The sequence below is a fragment of the Propithecus coquereli genome, unplaced genomic scaffold (genome assembly GCF_000956105.1).
Source record: "Propithecus coquereli isolate 6110/MARCELLA unplaced genomic scaffold, Pcoq_1.0 Scaffold773, whole genome shotgun sequence".
NCBI lineage: Eukaryota > Metazoa > Chordata > Mammalia > Primates > Indriidae > Propithecus > Propithecus coquereli.
Window position 1 is genome coordinate 495,568 of NW_012153874.1, and position 22,889 is coordinate 518,456.

The 22,889-nt window shown below is 41.6% G+C and overlaps 1 protein-coding gene across 2 annotated transcripts in view; it reads left to right on the forward strand.

Moving 5' to 3' along the window:
- Window positions 1–22,889, forward strand: part of ANKRD29 (ankyrin repeat domain 29) — a 50,302-nt gene that overhangs the window by 3,151 nt on the left and 24,262 nt on the right. Inside the window, exons 2-4 of one of the 2 annotated variants that reach the window (XM_012662680.1) lie at window positions 10,005–10,115; window positions 15,120–15,218; window positions 20,398–20,496. In XM_012662680.1, coding sequence (XP_012518134.1) covers window positions 10,005–10,115; window positions 15,120–15,218; window positions 20,398–20,496 — 309 coding nt within the window. Of the gene's footprint in view, window positions 1–10,004; window positions 10,116–10,190; window positions 10,232–15,119; window positions 15,219–20,397; window positions 20,497–22,889 lie in introns of those variants that run through there. The other variant, XM_012662681.1, reaches the window with a different exon arrangement.

Here is a 22,889-nt window from a genome sequence, read left to right on the forward strand (position 1 = left end):
TTCAACAATAAAAAGACAAATAACTCAATTTTAAATAGGGAAAGGATCTGAATAGACATTTCTCCCAAGAAGATGTACAAATGGCCAGCATGCACCTGAAAAAAATGTTCAACATCTTTAGCCATCAGGGAAATGCAAATAAAAAACACAATGAGATACCACTTTACACCCACTAGGATGACTTCAATCAACAAAACAGACAATGAAAAGTGTTGGCTAGGATGTGGAAAAATTGGAACAATCATATATTACTGATAGCGATGTACAGTGATACAGTCATTTTAAAAAACAGCCTAGTCTTTCTTCAAAAAGTTAAATAGAGTTACCTTATGACCCAGCAATTCCACTCCTAGGTATATGCCCAAGAGAAATGAAGACATACGTTCTCACAAAAATTTGTACACAAATATTCATAGCATATTATATTAGCCAGAAAGTAGAAACGATCCCAATGTCCATCAACTGATGATAAAGAAAATGCATTATGCATTGTAAATATAGATTGAGAGACTTAATCAACAGATACTTGTTTCTCAACAGTTCTAGAGGATGAGAAGTCCAAGATCAAGGTGCCAGAAGATTCGATATCCGGTGAGAGCCCTTTTCCTGGCTTGTAGATGGCCGCCTGCTCCGTTTCCTTACATGAAGGAGAGAAAGACCTGGTGTCTCATCCTCTTCTTATAAGGACACTAATTCCATCTCGGAGGCTCCACTCTCATGGACCTCATCTAAACCTAATTAATTTCCAGTGACTCTCCCTCCTAATACTATCATATTGGGGGTTAGGGATTCAACATATGCAATTGGGGGGTGGGGAGGACACAGACATTCAATCCATAACATTCTGCCCCTGGCCCCCTTGCATGTCCTTCTTTCATGCAAAATATATTCATTCCATCCCAACAGCCTCAAAAGTCTTAACTTGTTCCAGCATCAACTCTAAAGTCTAAAGTGCAAAGTCTCATCTAAATGTCATCTAAATCAGATATGGGTGAGACTCAAGGTACCATTCATCCTGAGGCAAATTCCTCTCTAGCTGTGAGCCTATGAAATCAAATCAAAAACAAGTTATGTGTTTCCAAAATACAATGGTGGGATAGACATAGGAGATAGACGTTTCTACTCCAAAGGGCAAAATTGGAAAGAAGAAAGGGGTGATGGGTCCCAAGCAAGTCCAACACGTAGCAAGGTAAATACCATTAGATCTTAAAGCTCAAGAATAGTTCTCATTGGTTCACTGCTCTGTCTTTGGGACTCACTGGAGTTGTGGCCCTGCTTTCTGGACCACTTTAGTCAAGGATCTTGCCCTCGACACATTGGTGTGTAGGGCTTCAACATGTGAATTTTGAGGGGAACACAAACATTAATTTCATAACATGGTATATCCATACCATGGAATATCATTCAGCCGTGAAAAAGGAATGAAGCACTGATAAATGCTACAATGTAGATGAACCTTGAAAACATTATGTTAATGAAGGGAGCCAGACACAATAAGCCACAGATTGTATGATTCCACTTACATGAAATGTCCAAAATAGGCAAATCCACAGAGAGAGAAAGTAGATTAGTGGTTGCCAGGGGCCAGGGAAGAGGAGGGGATGGTGAGTGATTGTTAATGGGTACAGAGTTTCTGGGGTGATAAAAATGTTCTAGAAGATAATGTAATGGTTTCACAACCTTATGAATATACCAAAAACCACTGGATTGTATGCTTTGAAGGAATGGATTTTATATATGTGGATTATATCGCAATAAAAAGATATTTTTAAATGATGATAGGGAGTGTTGAGAAGGCTTGGGAGTAGAGGGAATGATTGAGCTGAGTCAGTGACTGAATTTCTCTGGGATGAAGGGACAGTGAGCCTGAGCAGGGCTCCTCTAGCTGAAGGGATTAGCTAGAACAGTGGGGGGGAAACATCTAGGGGGAGCAGGTAAAAGGACAGGAGGTGAGGTCAAGTGTTGATGTTTTGTAAAGCAAAAGCCAAGATGAGGTCGGGATTGGGGTGGGTAAAAAGGAATCTGCCAAGCCAGGTACCAAAATTTTCATTGAATAAGGAAGAATGATCAGGAGGTGACAACTGTTAGGTGAGAACTGTTAGATGAGAAGGTAGAATAGTCTGCATCTTGAAGGAACAGAGATTCGTACACCTGAATGGAGGGGCAGTGGCCTGGAAGCCCGGTGGGCCCATTCCCTCCACAGTGCTGGTGTGGGAGAAGGCCCTGCTCCCACCAGGAAGGGATGCTGGGGAAACTGGGGCCGGAACAGAGGAGGAGTGCTCTGTGCCAGGTTAAGGATGAAGAGTAGTTGATTTACCATGAAAGAGATAAGGTTTGGGGGAGGGAAGCAGAGTCCCTTGCCAGTCTAAGACTTGCCTTTGTAACATTCTTTCATCCACCTCATATCATATCAAACATATTAAAATGCACTCATAGCCCACAATAATAAGGAAGACTTTTTTTTTTTTTTTTTTGAGACAGGGCCTCACTCGGTTTGCCAGGGCTTGAGTGCAGTGGCAAGTACAGTGGCTCACTGTAACCTCGAACTCCTGGGCTCAAGCAGTCCTCCCACCTCAGCCTCCTGAGAAGCTGGGACTACAGGCACATGCTACCGTGCCTGCCTAATTTTTTATTTTTCATGGAGACAGGGTCTCCCTGTGTTGTTCAGGCTGGTCTTGAACTCCTGACCTCAAGGGATCTTCCCACTTCGGCTTCCCAGAGTGCTAGGATTACAAGTGTGAGCCACTGTACCTGGCCAAGACAGACTTTTTATTGCAAAATTTTTTAAAGGATCTTATAATATTTCTTCTAAAACTATTTAGCTATGAATAACTTAGATGATAAATTATTTTCATGTGTCATCAATATTTTATGAATACCAAATTTAGCAATTAATAAGTTGACAAGATGTTATGTTTGGTAGCTATTTAATTGAATATTTACTAACTTTGATTTGGGAGCCATAGCTTAACTTTTTCATTTTCATAGGCTGATGAAAGGCTCATGGGCCCTGGGCTGTGGACCTCTGGAGCCTGCGTGTAACAAGGCCCAGCGTTGTTGGGCAAGTCTGTGGGAGAATAGACAGAGCGTTATAAATCACAGTTAGGCCTGCTGGAGAATTACTGTCTGTAGGCTATTTGCATCTGAACCACAGGGACCCCTGGCATCTACTTTGTATGGTTTTTCCATCATGCTGTTAGCAGTCACTTCTCACTGGTTTGCCTCCAGCAACTTCCTTTTAACAATTGGCCGCTCCCAGTTTTTTCTGGTTGGGAAAACAGACACATATTTATTAGAATTATTTTTTTAAAGTAAAAGCAAATTCAGAGTGCAGGTCTGAGCCTTTTTTGTGAAATAAAGTTCATGGATTTCTGTACATTGACTTTTGACTTTGTAACAGCTACTTCAACTACTCGGGACTTGCTCTCTAAGGCTGAAGGTGCCAAAAGCCTAATTGTGTTAGCCCTAACACAGTTGGGGGTGGGGAGGCTACCATAGTAGATGAGATATCCATAGCTAGATAATCAAAACTGTCTGGGTGTTTATTCTCCCATGTCTTACCCAAGAAGCCGAAGCATCTCAGTACCATGTTTCATTTTAGTGATAGAAACCAGTCCCTCCTGGGCCAGAAGTACAAGAACCTGTACGCATCATCCTTGCCGTGAGAGTATGTAAATTATCTCATTATTAACTCCAGTTCACCAACCAGCTTATATTATTTGAATGAGCCACAGGAAAATAAACTGACAAAACCATATATGTTTTCTTAACAACTTTAAGATACAAATCACATACCATATAATTCACACATTTAAAGTGTTCATTTCAGTGGTTTGTAGTAAATTCGCAGAGTTGTGCAACCATCAGCACAATCAATTTTAGAACCTGGGCAGGGCACAGTGACTCACACCTGTAATCCCAGCATTTTGGGAAGCTGAGGCCGGATGATCACTTAAACCCAGGAGTTCAAGGTTTGCAGTTAGCTGTGATCACTCTACTGTACTCCAGCCTGGGCAACAGAGGGAGAACTTGTCTCTAAAAGAATTTGAAAAATAAAAAATTTTTAGAACCTTTTAATTACCCCAAAAACAAACCTCATACCCATTAGCAGGCATATTAATATTGACCTCCAAACCTCCCAGCTTTAAAGAACTGTTAACCTACTTTTTATATCTATAGATTTGCCTATTTTAGATGTGTATGTTTTAAACAGACTTTAAACATGGTCTTGAGTTCTGAATTTGAAAATGCCAGTGTTGTATGGGCTTACCTCTAAAGCAGAATGCCCAGGGTAAATCACTTTTTCTCTTCAGTTTTCTATCACTTATGGAAGTGTAATGATACTGAAAATACAGTATTTAGACTTAATTAAACATTCTGAAAATTTCAAATATTTGCACAAAGTGGGAAAATGGATTAGAATAGCTAGTGATATTTCAAAAACATCCTTCTACATATGGCTTCTTAAGCCATCATTATATCTTTATGTAGCCTCTAATATCACAGAAATTCATTATTGGATAAAGCTAATATTTTCATGATTGGAATGCACAATTGAAATCCACATTACACTAAACCCTTTTGTAAACTAATAGTTGAAATCTCTACCTCCTCTTAGCTTTTCATCAGAATTCCAGTTCTGTACCAGTACAGAACAATTTCCCTTCTTGTTTCCTCTCTCCTTCCTTCCTGTACAATTTCTAGTAGCGTGCTGATGAGCAGTGTATTAGCCAAAATTCTGGCAGTAAAGTAGGGGATGGAGAGACTTAGAGAGAGAAGAAAATATGGCAAATGTGGAGGTTTACACTCAATTTTTCTCACAAAATGTAAGATATAAGATCTTGGGCTCTGGATCCAAAGACTTAAGTTTGAATCCTGAGTCTGTTCCTTGGATGAGCCAAGATCCTAACTGCTTAACCTTGAGTAATTCACTTCTGTAGTGAGTTTCCTCAGCTTAAAAATGGGAATAATTGTAATATTGTCATGTGTCACTTAATGACTGTGATATGTTCTGAGAAATGCATTGTTAGGCAATTTTGCTGTTGCGTGAGCATCATAAAGGTTACTTACAGAGACCTACATGGCACAGCTACTCCTCATCTAGGGTACATGGGATAGCCGATTGCTCCCAGGCCACAGGCCTATACAGTGCGTTACTGTACTGAATACTGTAGGCAACTGTAACACAATGGTATTTGTGTATCTAAACATACCTAAACATGGAAAGGGTATGGCAAAAATACTGTACTGTAATCTTACAATAACAACTGACTTTTATTCTTACCTGAAACCTAGTTGTTTATTGAGCCCTCAGTCCAGCAATATGATCCAAGTAATTAAGAAAAGTAATACTAAAAAACTAAATTTTCTCTTCTCTCACCCCTTCCTTAACAAACAACAAGGCAAAGAATGAGCAGTCATTGAAAGTTAAATATATATTGGCCCAAGAGTAGGGCAAGACACCTCCTTTCATCACCTCATTGTCCCAAGAATTTTGTTCTAAAATTGGATTTCGTGGTATTGTGGCTACATGAATGTCTTTATTTTTTGGAGATGCAGTCTAATGTAGGCTTTGCAGTCTAATGCAGTCTAATGTAGACTGAAGGCTTTGTGGAAATTCATCAAGCGGTACACTTGTTATTTGTATACTTTTTTGTATGTATGTTATATATGACAATTAAAAGTTTATTAAAAAAAAAAAAACTTATGGGACCACCATCGTATATGCAGTCTGTTGTTGACCAAAACATCATTATACAGGGTGTGACTGTACCTACCTCATGGGGTTGTTCTGGGAATTAAGTGAGTTAAAGCAGTTAAAATGCTTAGTGCACTGCCTAATATAGAGCAAGATCCCAACCTTAGTTCTTGTTGCTCTTGTTGTTGTTACTCGTAAAGTAGCAACCAGCAAGCCTGAGGGGGGCTCACTGGCCTTATTGTTGAGATCAGAAAAAATCAAGAAAGAGGTTAAATAATAATAGCATGCTTGGTACAGTGCTTTACAGTTTGTATAAAGCAGTTTCACTTGCATGATCTCCTTTAAAGGCTAAAGGCCTTGCCCCTGTCTCACTCCACGCCATGTATTAATATGATTATGTGCATATTGTACCCAGAGATTTAGAAGTTATCCAGGGAATGTGATGTATGTAGACCCCAAACAGAAGGAGAGTCTGGGGACTTTCCATCTTGGCCAGGGAAGAGCTTGGGGTGGATGACAGGAAGGAGGTCATTGGGGGTCATTGCTGCCTTATTTCTTGCAGTCTATAGAGGAGGAATTTCTCGGGAAGCAGAACAGTGTGATCGATAGTCAAAAGGGCAGCCTCAACAACACACTGCCTGGCACTGCAGCTTGGCTTGCCATTTCTTACTCCTCTGTAAAATGGGACAGTCATAGTGCCCACTTCACTGAGCTATGGTAAAGATTAAAGAGCTGGTATACACAGAGATTGTATCACATGGAACAGAGTAAGCACTTAATAAGCATTAATTCAAGATTCCTGACCTCCAATAAATGTGTCAGCCACAGTGTGACCAGAGCACTTACCCATTTCTTTGCTAGACATTTCCACCTAAGTGTCCTACGGGCACTTGAAACTCAGCATATTCAAAGGTGAGCTCATCATTTTCCCCCCAAAACCTGTCCTTCATATAGTATTGTCCACTTTCTCAAATGGCACCACAAGCAACCAGTCACTTGAACCAGAAATCTGGGAATCAGGCCACTCTCCTTTTCCCTCCTCTCCTCCACGTATAATCACAGACCAAGACTATTCAGGTTAGCTCCTTAAAATGTCTCCAGTCTGTTCCATCCTCTCATTTCCACTGTTGCTGCCTCGGCTCAGGCCTTTACCGTGTCTTGCCCCATCTGTGCAGTGGTGTCCTAACCCTTGTGGATACTAACTCAGTCTGGCTCCAGACCTCCACCCTTCTCCCTGAGGCTGCCACAGGCTTCTTGTTGAAATGCAAAACAGATAGTATCTCCCTACCTTCAAATGCTTCCTGGACTCTCCAGCGCCCACCACGATGAAGTCCAAACTCAGTAGCGTGGACAGCAGAGCCCCCAGAATCTGGCCCTGACCACCTGCCCCGCATCAGCTCTTGCCCTCTCTCCCCAGCCCTGCCAAGCAGGTGATGCCCACCGAGAACACTGTGGCAAGCCTCCAAGTCTTTGCTTCACCACCTTCTCTGCCTGGGATGCTCAGCACCCCTTGTCTACCCAGGCCCCTGCTCATCTTTCATAACTCGTCTCAAGAATTCCTTTCCGGGGCTGGGGTGGGGGGCACGGAAATAAAAAAAAAAGAATTCCTTTCCATGCACACTTGATGGACTGAAGAAAAGAAAAAAAGTTAAAGGAAGAATTCCTTTCCTTTGAAACCATTCCTGGCCACCCTCTCAGGTAGAATTGACCATTCTCTGGCTCGTGTTCTCACCACAAGCAGCTGCATTCCTGCTCTCGCACCTGTCATACCTTATGATGCCTGTTGACATGACTTATTTTCCTATGAGGCGCTAAGTCACTGTGGCACTGCCAAGTGCCACTACCCCTAGCACATGCTAGTGACCAAGTAAATGAATTTGCCTGAACAAGTATTTTAAAGAGCTGTGGGGGCTATGCATTTATAGCTACCACTTCATGAGTGTATACTAAGCGCATTTATGGGTATTACCTCATTTAATCCTCCAACAACACATAACAGAGGGACTATACATTATTAAATAACTTGCCCAGAGTCACAGAGCTCGGAACTGATTTGGGCTTGAACCCAGCTCTTTCTTACCCCAAATCAACTTACTCTATCATGCCTCCACCTTTCAGGAAATCAAGCCTCTGAGGGAAAATGAGATATTTATAGCTTTTCACAAAGCTCAGTTCCTAGAACTTTATAGGAAACCAGGATGTGCAGCCCAGTAGGGAAAGCACCCCAAGACCATCTTAAAGGGAGGAAAGGCCCTGGCTGAAGCGCTTGTTTATAACAATAGACACTTGCTATTTGCAACTGGTTTTTCAAAGGTATTTGGGGTTAAAGTGAAACAACAAAGTCACTGAAAATGAATTACAATTTATCACTCTCATGTGTTTACGTTTCTGGTAAAGCCAGCAGAGCTATTCCGTGGTGCATATTAAATTCTCTCCCTAATTCACCCTCTCAGACTTCATTCTGGTCTTGTGCTTTCTCTTTGTTAAAAGGGCATTGTGGGGTGATTTACTATACAGGTCAAACCTGCCTTGCCGTTACATTGTTTCACCCAGTTACTAACAGCTGTAACAAGTTAGACCCAGCCTGGCACCAAGGCACCAACACTGGTGTGAGCACCACAGTTGCAGTTTGGCTTGAAAACTATAGGACAGTAAAATTTACACCTCAGAGAAGGCAAATTGTTAATCTGAAATGTGAGGTGATTTTTTTTTTCCCTCCGGAACGAGCCGGAAACTATTCCAAGTATGTTTGCTATCTGCTTATCTCTCCCTGCCTTGCCATTCTTTTATCCAAGTATGCACAAGTGCTCAAGCTTGTGTTTGTGCTGAAGGACTTCTGAAATGCAATCCTGGCTCCAGCAAATATTGTCATCACTCTGCTCTCACTGTCCTTTCATTTCAGATGGCTCCATTGAGCAGCTGGAATTGTTGATTGTTTTCTTTTTAACTTAGTATAGCGTTGTATTTAATATTAATACAATATCAACATAGTTAAAATGTATAATGCATAAAAGTCCTTTTGGGTCAGTAGATATTTTAAACCCATCCAAAAAAGTGCCTTCATTAAACAACGTGAATGCTATGAAATATCCTGAAACCAGCACAATTCTTTATTAGTACCAGTACCCCGAATTTAATTTTGCCTTACTTGCTGGTGTTTTCTTGGGAAAAAAAAAAAAAAAAAGATGAATTTAACTTTTTCTATTGATTGACTTTGTAAAGAAAAGAAGACAGAGGAAAGGAAACTAACACTTGTCAGCATTTACGGTGTGTTGGGCACTGTATGAGGCAATCAATGTCCATCATTTAATCCTTATCATGAACTTCAAGACAGGTGCTATGATCTCCATCTAAGCAGGAGGAAACTGAGATTCCTGAGGGCCTAGTCACTTGCCTGGGGCTCGGCTGAAACCCAGAGCTCTCCGGGCCCAAAGCCAGTCCTCCTTCTCCTGGACTGTTCTCTACAAATCCAAATCGATTTGTTTGAGAAAAGGAAACTGTACTACAGTCAGCTCTGCCACACATTTGGAAGACCGTTTTCCAGTTCTATGCCTTCCCTAGATATGGCTCAAACACTAACTTTGCAGCTTTAAAATGACCCAGCAAGGGAGTGAAGGATCCATACAAGGACACGTAATGGCATTCTCTGCCCAAAGTTCCTGGTTCTCAACTAAAACCTCTGGCAGTTATAGCTGAAGCAAAGAAAATTAGGTGGAGGGAAAGTGAGGCATTTATCCAGATAGCTGGAATCAGATAGAAAGCATTGAGGGCATAAAAAGAGGCAGATGATGCCACTGCTTTCTAGCCGGGGTGACAGAGCAAGACTCTGTCTCCACCCCCCAAGAAATAAAGGGAGGGGGGGCAAGTAAACTCCTTTGGGAGGTGGAATTGGGAGAAACTTTGCTCTGCTTAGAGGTGAAAAGAGATTTGGAATGTTTCAGGGAGGAAATAAGAACCTTGGCCTTGAAGGGTGAGGGAAAATTCATTTCAAGTAAAAAGGAAACTGTGTGAACAAAGATACAACAGAGGCAGGAAGGTGAGAACATTAGTGAGAAATAGGTTATTAATAGCGCTGTATTAACAACATGGCCCACATAACCACATTGTGGTTCAGGTGTCTGGGATCAAACAGTACATTGTGTAACCAAGTGTATATATGATAATCGTCTATTGCTGGGGGAACAATCTTTCAAATGATACAACACATCTGGAAATTCTCCCTTTCGAATGGTATTATCTATTTGCATAAAAGTGGTCATGTTAACAAATGTTGATTTTAAGATCCTGTTTCATTTTGTTCTTGCAGAAGGAAACTCCACTTGCCAACGCTGCATTCTGGGCAGCAAGGAGAGGAAACCTGGCACTGCTGAAGCTGTTGCTGAACAGCGGTCGGGTGGACGTGGACTGCAGAGACAGTGTACGGGTGGATCCGGTATATGCATGCCCAGAGCACACCGTGAAGACATTTCCCTTCATGATGCTTATTTACTTGTTCCTGCGTTTGCTCACTTTATCCTTTTCAAAATGTCCAAGGTACTGTTATGAACTTATAACTGGGGGAAGTCAGAAAGGAAAGGAATCACGTGCACAAAACAGCAGGCAGCCACAGTAGAGAAAGAAGCACTTCACTGGGAATCCAAATTGGCAAATTATAAGAAGAAAAATGCTGGGCCGGGCGCCTGTAATCCTAGCACTCTGGGAGGCCGAGGCAGGCGGATCGTTTGAGCTCAGGAATTCGAGACCAGCTTGAGCAAGAGCGAGACCCCATCTCTACTAAAAATAGAAAGAAATTGGCCAAACAACTAAAAATAGAAACAATTAGCCGGGCATGGTGGCGCGTGCCTGTAGTCCCAGCTACTCGGGAGCCTGAGGCAGAAGGATCGCTTGAGCCCAGGAGTTTGAGGTTGCTGTGAGCTAGGCTGACGCCACGGCACTCTAGCCCGGGCAACAGAGTGAGACTCTGTCTCAAAAAAAAAAAGAAAAAAGAAGAAAAATGCTATCGAGGCAAAGAATTCAAACCAACTGCTTTCGTGAAAAGATGGAGATAATTTAGAGCACAAGTGGGTTGCCATGAACGTGGGAGTTATGTTTTTTTCTACGAGGATGAGAAAACTGAGAAATGAAAACCTCCACCCAGCCTCTTATCCTTCCTTTCGTTACCTTTTGCAAACATAAATACATTAATTGGCAATTTAGAAGGGGAAATAAAAATAGATACTACTGCCCACTATCAGGCACCCCTTAGCCCTTTCCCTCCCCAGCTAGAAGCAGTAATTTCTCTGTGCTCAATAGGACTTGTCCACATCTGTGGGGACAAGGAGGACCTCAGATGAGGGGAGACAGTGAGCAGAGATATTTTCATTTTAGGATTTGAATAAAAATGTTTTCAAAGGAGGCTTAAGGTTTTCCTGAAAATACGGTGTTCCATTTCCAGCTTTTGTTGCACAGATTTGGTAAATGAAATCTGCCACCAGCCCAAGAGTGAAACATTAATAGCAGCAGTTGTCACAACTTGCCCACTGGGACACTGGGCAGGATGTCTTTGGTTTGCAATTCTAGATCCACTCCACACCCTTCTTGTTCCGTATCCTGGGGACTGAACTGTGTGGACTGCCCAGCGGCCTGCAGTGGGGTTTGGCCCGTGGCACATTGGCGGGAGTCAGAAGGTGGGAGGAAAGGGACATAACAGCGCCCTGCCTGTTCCATCTTGCAGGGGTGCCCCTGCTTTCTGCTGCCTGGGAGCCACCACCTTCCCCTGGTGCCTTTGAGGCCTCAGCTGGTCCCAGAGCCCCGCTGTTCCCAGCTGCCAGTACTACACTGTTCTTTGTAGTTTTCCTATACCCAGGCCACAGCTTTATAAATAGTCTCTTTATTAAACTTTCTTCCAATCATCCCAATTTGAATGTACCATCTGTTTCTTGCCAGAACTCAGGCTGATATGGGGTCTTGGGCATCTGTGACCTGGCCATCCCAGTCTTACTCAGGTCTCACTGGACCAGTTCCTACCCCATGCTGGGCAAAACTGTGGGGTAAAAGCACCAGTTGTCATTGTGGCCTCACCCACTGACCACTTTGATGACCACTTTTCCCCTTTTGCTTGAAGCCACCCCTTTCAGACATCCCTACAGCTTCCTCCTGGCTTCCAGCTTCCCAGGGCTGCCCCGCAGTGCCGCGCACATCCTGGTCACCACACTCTCAGCCTTTTCAGCTCCCTTTCCCCATCAGGAGTCATCTGTCCACCACCTCCTTTCCCTCAGAGCTCACACTCTGTCCTGTCTGCCGAGTGACCAGAAGCTATTGTAAACAAAAATTTTGCTCTTATGAATAGACACTAATATGTTTATAGGTTAACTCCTCCTTATTTAAAACAACTCATCCTATCAGAAGCTTTCTGGATAAATGATTCCTTAACCCAAAGGAGCAAGTCTAAGCAATGGTAATTTCAGACATCTCCTTTATTTTGAAAAGGTCTCTAAGACTGGTGGTGACAGGGAAATGTTTGAAAACAGTGCAGTCCTTCGTTCCTGCAGAATGTCACTGGCTGGGTTTCTGCATCCTCCACATGCCACGTGAACGTGAAGTGCAGGTTCCAGGATGGTTTCTTATGGTGCTAATTGATCTTTAGGCTGGTACGGCCCTTGCCAGGGGGGCCAAGCCCCAGGATCATCTAGGAAGCCTGCGAGAGCCATTGGAATGCAAGGAGAGGCCTGTGGGGCTTTCTTGGGAATTGTTCCTAACCTGGAGTATGACTGTGTTCAGACTTTTTCAACAAATAGCATTATAAAGAACAAATATTTTATCTCTAGGCCACGCACTATGCACCAAAGCTTTGGTTCCCTAACACCTGTTCATCTTTGGTTCCTAGATTAATGCTGTCTTTCCATGATGTTTACATCTTTTGCTTTGCCTGTCTCTCTGACACATGTCTACCACCAGGGTGTGCAATGCCAAGATTCTTTTAGCCTTTTCAGATGTATTAATGTATGTGTTCCATTGCCTTTTTGTTTTGGACTTCACTACATTTTAATGCATTTATATATGCTCTGTTCAAAACCAGTTAGTTTTTAAAAGATACTTTTTAACATCATCCAATGAAATGAAGTAACCTTAATATTTAGAGAATTAAAATTGATCAAGCTAATAGGTTTTAAATATGAAGAAAGTATTTTGTGCAATTTAATATAACACTTCTTTATTCTCCTTTGTCCCAACCTGACTTTTTCTCAATTAACCATGATGTCAATTGAATTGAAATAATCTGTGAAGAAGTATCTTTGTTGTTTGATTCATCTTTCCTTTAAAAACAGATAAGGCTAACATTTTTTATTTCCATTTTTAAATATTACCAAATTAAGTGATTTGTACCTCCTCTGGCTCATGATTAATTTTTATTGTGAGATCAATGTGACCCATGATAAAAAAATTTTCTCAACTTTCATGTAAAAGGGTATATTCATAGCTTATCTAGTCAGATTGGCTTTAAACCAAGTCCCTTAGTTCATTCGGGTTGCTATAACAAAATACCTTAGACTGGGTAATTTATAAACAACAGAAATTTGTTGTTTGCAGTTCTGGAGGCTGGGAGATCCAAGATCATGGCACCAGCAGATTTGGTTTCTGGTGAGGGCTTCTGCTTCATAGATGGCCATTTTTTAATGTGTCCTCACATGGTGGAAGAGAGCAAGGAGCTCCCTTCAACCTCTTTTATAAGGGCACTCATCCCATTCATGAAGGTGCGGCCCTCATGACTTAGTCACTTCCCAAAAGACCCCACTTCTTAATACCACCACAATGGGGATTAGGATGCAGCATGAATTTTGGAGGGACATATTCAGACCATAGCACCAAGTATTCTCCTGTCTGCTATCTAAATAAAAATTTGTCACATTAAAGAGGAAGTTAATAATACCAAGCTTGCCATGCCAACCCTGCGGAATACCAAGAAAGGCATTCAACTGAATAATGGATGGTAGAGCCTGTGTAAGGGTCTTACATCCAAATGCTGAATATGGTCAGATGGGGTAGAAGAAATATAAAGCTCTACTGTGAAGACAGTAGCTTTTCTTGACTCTACCCATACTTTTTATATAAAGCAAACAAGACTTTCCCAAAACTAGCATGGTCATTCACAGAAGTCAACAAAAGCCAAATGATAACCTAAAATTTACTAAACTATCATAATATTATTTTAATCTAACAGTCACTGAACTGATAGCTAACATTACTATGCTAAGCACACTGCCTGATTTATCTCACTTATTGATATAATTTAATCAGGCAAATATGTTTTTTATTCTCCCATTTTATAGAAGAAGAGAATGAGACTTGAAAGGTTACATAATGTGCCCGAGATCACACTGTCAGTGACCACTCAACACACTGCCTTCCCACAAAATCCCACTGATGGAAATAACACAAAGCCTCCAGAATTCACTCAATCATCCTATACCTAGTGAGCCTTCCTCACGTGCAGAGCCATCTGTCTTTGTCATCCACTTCTGAGAGGCAGGTTGCTAAATATGCAGAGGTGGTAGTTAAGATTGTGATTTCAAGGCCTTGAAAACAATTGCAAAGGTTCACTTCAGTTGAAAGGGTCGACGTCACATGGTATGCCTCATGTGAATCTTAAAGCTGGAAGAGACCTTGGTGATCATCCCATCCAACCCCTTATTTTAAAGATGAAGTAAATGAGTCCCAGCAATTTTAAGCAACTTGCCCCAGGATACACTATTGGCTGATGACAGAAGTGGACTTAGATCCCCCAGCTCCTGCCTCTCAGTTCTGCAGTCTCTCATTTCATCATGGTACCATTTGTCTTTACCTGAATAATTTTGAAGATAAAGACTTTTAGGCTGGGCGTGGTGGCTAATGCCTATAATCCTAAAACTTTGGAAGGCCCAGATGGGACGATTGCCAGCTACTCTGGAGGCTGAGTCAGGAGTATCACTGGAGCCCAGGAGTTTGGTTGCTGTGAGCCACGATGATGCCACTGCACTTTAGCCCAGGTGAAAGAGCAAGACCTGTGTCACAAAAAGAAAAAAAAAAAGACTTTTAAATACAGAAAACCAATGGTACCATTTAACCCTTTTGTGTGTGTGTTAATTGCAGCGTTTTAGCTCAGAAATCATTTAATGTGAATCATAAAATGAGACCATTATATTCACTGCTGCCTTAAAATACAGTAACTATGGTTCATTTGTGTTTCTGAATGTAATGGAAATAAGTGAATTTTTAAATTGAAAATTCCAACCTCAGCAATTTGTCACTTTGCTTTTTCCCCTCTCGTCTGTGTTACGAGATTATTTATGAGGCACTTTTATCACTGCAGGAAACTTTGCCCTTGCATGTGTTCTGAGTGGAGCTGACCCCTCTCTCTGACATAGTGATGGCCTAACTGTTCATCTGTCTCTTCCCCATCCAGCATGGCACCACACTCCTGATGGTCGCAGCCTACGCTGGTCACATAGACTGTGTGAGGGAACTGGTTCTGCAAGGAGCAGACATCAATCTCCAGAGAGAGGTAGGTCAGGCTTTGCACTTGAATAAAAACGACCAGGCTCAGAGATCTGAAGTTTCTGTAATAGTGAACCGGTATGGAGGACAAGAGTCTTCATTGCTTCTCTCCTACATTAAAGCCTATTACAGAGTTTATTGTGCCCAAAATAAGGTCCAGGAATGCACCATTGGTTGTATTGCAGTTGAGCGTGTCTTGTTGGGCACATCTGAGGTAACCAGACCTCTTATCACATTTCTTAACTATTCATGTATTTTGTCTTGAGCTTAAGTCAGTTCTTCCTTCTTTCCTTGGGATGAGATGCTATGGAATTTATAGGATTTCCATAGAGATTAATATATTTTTTTTTGAGATTAATATATTTTTAAAAGTGTTGAGTTACTAACCTATTTGTAATGAGATGCACTTGCTAGGACATCTCAATCATCCTTGCCTAACCATGTTTTCAAAGGATTTCTTGGACTGACCATGTATTACATAGGCTCTCCCCAAAAAAGTCATGTGGGTAAACATCATACTAAAATGCAAGCCTGTTCCCACACTTCATTCAAGGTCAATTTTGGGAGTTTGGTCTCGCCAGAGGATCCATTCTTGGTCCAATCTAGAGAAACGGTAGGGAAGCTGGGGCATTTTAATATGCTTTGGGGTTTGGGTCTGAGAAGGCTCCATTTATTTCTGAATCACTCTAGGACCTGGTAAACTAACCTTTGTGGAGACACACGCTCAGGTGGTCCCTAGAGTGCATCTGACCTCTCAGTTCGCCTTGGCTCAGGCCTGGTGTGAGCGTTCTGGGCAAGCTCCAAACTGGACTTGGTTTTCCTTGCTCTGGGCTCATTTTATCTCAGGTCCAGCCTTACAGTTTCAGAAACCAAGCTTTCATCAGGCCAACATATCCTCTTCTTCCTGTCTGGACTGCCACCCCTTAGTGGAGCAAATTTAGACACATCAGGTCTAAGAGTTGTGGCAAGAGTTCCGAGGCACATCCAGACGCCCCTCCCATCACCCCTCTGGGTGTTGGTGGCCTTGGCTGTGGACCATTCAAAAGAGTGACTTGGCTGAGGGAACCTGGGGTCTGGTTCTCTGTAGCCCTGGATCAGTAAGTCTGGTCTGTTGAGAGGAGCAGTACAGAGAGACTACAGCAAATGCAATCTTCTCACAGACAGATCCTTGTGAGCAGTTTCCATAACACTAGATCATTGTTTCAGGTCATTTTCACTTCAGCGCTTAATTTCCCTCTGGGATGGAAATGTTTGGACCCATTTAGAATTATATTAAATAGTTTAAAATTACCCTAGTCTTTTTATTTTCCCTCTCTGCTTTATAGTCCTTGTTTATTACAATTTTAAAGAAAAGACAGATTTCTCTAATAAAAACAATATGGTCCAAGTCTGTTTGCTGAAGAAACTTTATCCTTAAGGGCAGGTTCAACATGCACAAACAAAATATCTTTAGAACAACTGAGAAAAGTGGGGAGAAGGGAGAAGCATTTGATTCCTAGTCAATATATGGTTTTTACAATTTTTATATTTTTCTATTTGTTCGGATCCAATTGCTCAACTCATCTTGGAGATGAAAGCTCTTCTACACTGAGAACAATGACTCTTGAGGACTTTCCAAAGTGTACTCAACTTAGAGGTAACCTCTGTGGCTCAAAGGAAGATGCTATGCAACTTCCTGGCAGTCCCCAGAATTTCCTGAGACTGTGCCAATCTCAGGCGACAGGGCTGCTCAGCCATGGGGAGACACCAGCCATGTTCAGCTATTCTGGAAGCTGAAAGAGAGTGCCTTGCTGTGCTTTGGAACTTACTCTCACAGCAGACTTCTACCTTGGTCCATTGTTAACCCATTTTGCAATATCAAAATACTTGCTTCCTGAAAAACTACCTGCCATTGTTTTCTTAGGTTAGCTGTCTAGATACACAGAGCTTGCTAGAGAAACAAATGGAAGCTAATGGTCCTGAAAGACTACGGCTTTAGAGAGCCAACAATATTAACCGATTATACCTGTTAGGCACAGGAGCTGCAAATGCAATTGGCGTAAAGCACACACCTAAAGACCTTTATTCACATTCCAGGCTGAAGTCTAGCTCCTGGTGTCTGTGGGTTGCTGAATTAATGTGCATACTCATTGATAGTATGTTTATTCCAAAATTGGCTCAAACTGCTGTAATTATATTTTTGTAATTAGTGTATCAAGAAAGCTTATTGAAAAACCAGTCTTTTCTCTTAATAAAGAAACAACTCCTGAAAAAGGACACGTGGTAGTCTCTAAAATTTACTTTCTCACTGGGCGCAGTGGCTCACACCTGTAATCCTAGCACTCTGGGAGGCCGAGGTAGGAGAATCTCTTGAGCTCAGGAGTTGGAGACCAGCCTGAGCCCTGCACAAGAGTGAGACCCTGTCTCTACTAAAAATAGAAAAAATTAGCCAGGCGTAGTGGTGCACGCCTGCAGTCCTAGCTACTTGGGAGGCTGAGGCAGGGGGATCACTTGAGCCCAGGAGTGTGAGGTTGTTGTGAGCCAGACTGATGCCATGGCACTCTAGCCAGGGCAACAGAGAGATACTCTGTCTAAATAAATAAATAATTTACTTTCTATTAGGGAGGTGATTTCAAACTAATTGATGGGCACATATGGGCACAGAAAGAAGTAAAAATAGTTAGAAATCAGGGAGGGGAAAAGGGAGGGTTGAAAATCTGCCTATCAGGTACAGTGAACACTCTCTGGGTGATGGGCACACTTATAGCCCTGACTAATGCATTATAAAAGCTATCCACGTAACAAGCTGTCCATGTACCCCCTTAATATAAAAAATAAATAAATAAATATGTAGGGGGGAGAAAAGGTGAGAGTTTTCCTATTCTAGCCAAGTTTCTTCATCCAGACCTGTTTATACCTTAAGATTTTTGGAACCTGGTATCCTCCACTGTGAGAAAGCAACAGAAGGGTGCTTCGCACTCATTTTTGTGGCAACCAAGGAGAAAATCACCCCTGCATTGCAAGCAGAAAGGCCCTGTGGATGGTCACAATGCCTGTGCCTTCCTGGGGCAGAGTCTGGTTGGGGGCACAGCCTGAGATAGAGGGTCATATCTGGGCAGGGGTTAGATGTTCTGCCACAGTGGTGGACCTCATTGTTCTCACCCTCCTCTCATACCCATACACACACGCCCGCAAGGACAAGTTTTAGAGTGATCGGTAGTCAATAGGACATGCTGTCCTGGGCTTCTCACACCTGAGTGAGACCTATCACCTGAACAGTTCCTGGTAAGCTGTGGAAAGAGGGATTTCTTTTCACTTTGCCTGGGAAAGTGGTATTAGTTTCATCCCAAGCTCAAAGTGCAGAAGTGAAGAGTATCTTTACAGGAAAAGTATATATTGCCCACAAGAGTGTATCATGATTTTGCTCATATTACACAATGACTTTGGTACCAATCTTTTGTAGGCTTGTAGCTTAGAAGGAAAGGTGCTAAAAATTGTGTCTCAGAATATCACAACCAGTTTAAAATTTAAAACCAGGCTGTTTCTTGTTAATATGTCCAATTTTAAGAAATATTTTGAGCTTCTTTTACTCTGGGCTCACAATTGGAGAAATTTGTGGATAAATTACTTAGATTCTTTCTTGCACTGGTAGCTTTCTACTCTAGGACACTAAATTTTGTAACCAGACTTCTTCCCTGTATTAACGAATGCTGGTGTTTCCCAAACATTATGCCAAATATATTTAGTCAGTTTCTTGTGGCTGCTATAACAAATTTCCATAAACCAGATGGCTTCAAATGACAGAAATGTGTTCTCTCACAGATCTGGAGGCCAGAAGTCCAAAATCAAGGTGCGGCAGGGTTATGCTCCCTCTGGAGGCTCCAGGAGAGATTCCCTTCCTTGCCTCTGGGAGCTGCTAGTGGCTGTCAGCATTCCCTGTGGCCACAGCTGTCTAGCCTCTGCCTCAGTGGTCACATTGCCCATTTTTTCTGTCAAATACTCCTTTGCTCTGTTTTTAAAATGTATTTTTTTTTTTTTTTGAGACAGAGTCTCACTGTGTTGCCTGGGCTAGAGTGCCGTGGCATCATCCTAGCTCACAGCAACCTCAAACTCCTGGGCTCAAGCAATCCTTCTTCCTCAGCCTCCCGAGTAGCTGGGACTACAGGCATGCGCCACCATGCCCGGCTAATTTTTTCTATATATTTTTAGTTGTCCGATTAATTTCTTTCTATTTTTAGTAGAGACGGGGGTCTCACTCTTGCTGAGGCTGGTCTCGAACTCCTGAGCTCAAACAATCCATCCGCCTCGGCCTCCCAGAGTGCTAGGATTACAGGCGTGAGCCACCGCGCCCAGCCTGTATTATTTTTTTATTGTGGTAAAATGCACATAATATAAACTTTACCATCTTAACCATTTTTAGGCGTACAGTTCAGTGGTATGAAATACATTCACAATGTTTGTTGTGCAACCATCACCACCATCCATCTCTGTAACTCTTTTCATCTTGTAAAACTGAAACGTTGTACCCATTAAATAATAACTCCCCATTCTCCCCTCCCCCTAACTCTTGGCAGCCATCATCATACTTTCTGGCTCTATGAATTTGACTACTTTAGATGCCACAGTAGAATCATACAGTATTTGTTCTTTCGTGACTGACTTATTTCACTTAGTGTAGTATCTTCAGGGGTCATCCATGCTGTAGCATATGTCAGAATTTCCTTCCTTTTTAAGATCAATAATATTCCATTGTTTGGATATACCGCATTTTGACTATCCATTCATCTGTAGATGACACTTCAGTTGCTTCCACAATTTAGCTATTTGTGAAGTTGCTCCTGCCTCACTGTTAGAAAGACACTTGTCATTGGAGTTAGGGCCCACTCAGGTCACCCAGGATAAGCTCCTTCTGTCAAAATTTTTAACTTGATCACATCTCTTGCCATATCAGGTCGTATTCACAAATTCTGGGAATTAGGATGTGGACATATCTTTTGAGGAGCCACCATTCATCCCACTACACCAAGAATAAAATTTTTCTTTCATTTTTTTACTTCTCAGACTAAGGAATAGAATCAGTTCAAGTGTAGCCCCTTCCTAGGCTAGAGGGTTTATATGCAAGTATTATTTTGTTTTCTTTGCAAATTTACAGATCAAATGTAATATAACCAAGTATCTTTTTAAACCAGACTTTCTCTCTTTGCCAGTCAGGTACAACTGCCCTGTTTTTTGCTGCCCAGCAAGGCCATAATGACGTCATAAGATTCCTCTTTGGATTTGGAGCATCCACTGAATCTAGGACCAAAGTAAGAAAACCTTCTTGATTTCATACCCTGTTGAAGAATTTCAGTCGTCATGGGAATTAGCTTTCTCCTCATCTGCAGTACAAATTTATGCTTCCCCTTTTACAAGGGGTAGTCTTAGGGATTTAATTCAAAACATAACATTTTTTACTCTGGCTCACAATTGGAGAATTGTATGTGGAATTACTTAGATTCTTTCCTGCACTGGTAGTTTTCTACTCTGGGACTCTAAATTTTGTAACCTGGAGGGGTGCAGTAGCAGGGGGCTTTCTAACTTTCCCTGTTTCTATGTGCTTTTCTTCCACTTCAAGATTAATCCCAATACTATGTTAGGAATTATTGAAAGTATTAATCTGATCCTAGTGAATCTGAGAGATTTCTAAAGAGGGTGATTTGCTGGGTAGCTTACTTTCATGAGCTATCCTCACTGAAATGTATAATACGTAATTACCGTTTATACATTAATAGTTAGGCAAGGAGTTGTGGTTCTTCCTTTAAAGAAGTTATTGATTTTCATTTTTGACATACAGATAGGAAAACTGAGACTGCAGAAAGATCAATTTTGTGTTCACAATATGATTTTACATGATAATGTTTTGTAGTAGGAGAATTTAAACTGCTATAAGATTTTGTAGTTGTCAACTCATTTCTAGCCTAATCATAATTAAAAATCCCTGAAAATCTGCCCAAGTTGGAAACTTTTTGTTTTTTTTAATCCACTGTATGTAGTATTTAGATATCAAGGGAGTTTCCAGTGTTTTATTTTCTGTTAAAATGCTATTAAATATTAAGATCTGAATTTCATATAGGGTTTCTGTATTTTCCAAAACCTGTTGGACTATATGCATGCCTCCAAACATTTTGAGTATAATACACAGTAATAACAAAATATATATAGATGTATTTTACATTATTATTTTATTTTTCATTATAAAGGTGACATAACTAAAAACAGAAAGTAAAATTCTATGAACTTCAATCCTAACTCTTTGAACTAAATCGGAATGACCATGCATGACCATACAGCCACTTCAGTCTTCTTGGTTGACAAGTTAATATTGACTTAAAGCCTTTGTACATGTTCCAGTTAGTGCTATTCCAGAAATCCACAGAACATGGGCCCAGGTGAGCAATTTCACAGGTTTCCATTAGGTCAACTGCAGGTATCTAACAGCTTTCCATGGGAACAAGAGAATGTCAAGAGGCTTTGAGTTTTAATATGATCCTGTCATCAAAACTTTGTTTCAACAGTTGTTCTCATTGTTATTAAATCTATATGCCCCAAAACTGTGTTTTTAAAAATAAAAGATATCAATTCATCTATGATAATCATTGTATTTTATCTGTTCTGTTTCCTCATTAGGAAAGGAGCTGGGAATAGTGACAAGACAAAGCTTACAAACAATGGTGCTTATTGCTGCCATTAAGCAATTTGTAGATGTCCCCATCACCACCTTCAGTCATTCTCCTCCCCATTCTCCCTCCTTCAGAGCCCAGCTCAAGTGCCCACCTCCACCACATAGCCCAACCCTGGGTGAAGCCTTTCCCAGCCACGTGCGTCCCCTAGTGTTTCTCCAAGTGAGCCCACCTGACACCTGCATGTCACAGTCACCCCACATGACTAGTGCAGGCCTCACCCCAGACCTACTGAATCAGACCCTGTGAGGGTGGAGCTCCAAGGGTAGGCATTTTAAAGAAACACACTTTGCCCAAATTTAGAAACCACACTATCTTATATTTATGATTTGTATTTTAGAACCAGATTACATGTTCTTGAATTATTTATAATCAGTTCAAATGTCCACATACCAATTCACAGTGCCAAACAAACAACTGAACAATCTTGGATGGGAAAAGATAATACCTTGGCTACAACACCCAAAAAAAACCACGAAGGGCTTTAGTTGACCACAAACTCAATGAGTCAGTAGTGTGATGTGGTTGGTATAAAAGCTAATTCTAATGTTGTCTGCAGAGATGAAAGTAGAGTGGAAGGAAGAAAGGAATGTCCCAGTTTACATCACAGCACATCTCCTTTATGGGGCTCTGCTTAGTTTTAAGGCCCACATTTTAAAGGAAACCTGGACAAATTGGCACATGTTCAAAGGAAAATACTAAGTAGGATGGTGAGAGACACAGAGAATATACCATAGTTATCCACCCTTTTAATGGATGCAGGTCTTTTCCCATGATGACAATGGCCCCAGAGGGTCGCCCCATGAAAGCACCTTAATATCAGTGGCCTATAACTGGATAGTGGCACAGAGAGATGCCAGTGTTTGTCAAGGGGACCTCTGGCCAGAAGCCATGGGAGGCTCTTCTCGTAATTCCAAGATGTAACTGTCAAGACTTGGTACAGACTTTCTGCTCTGTGTTTTTCATTGTGAAAGGCAAAT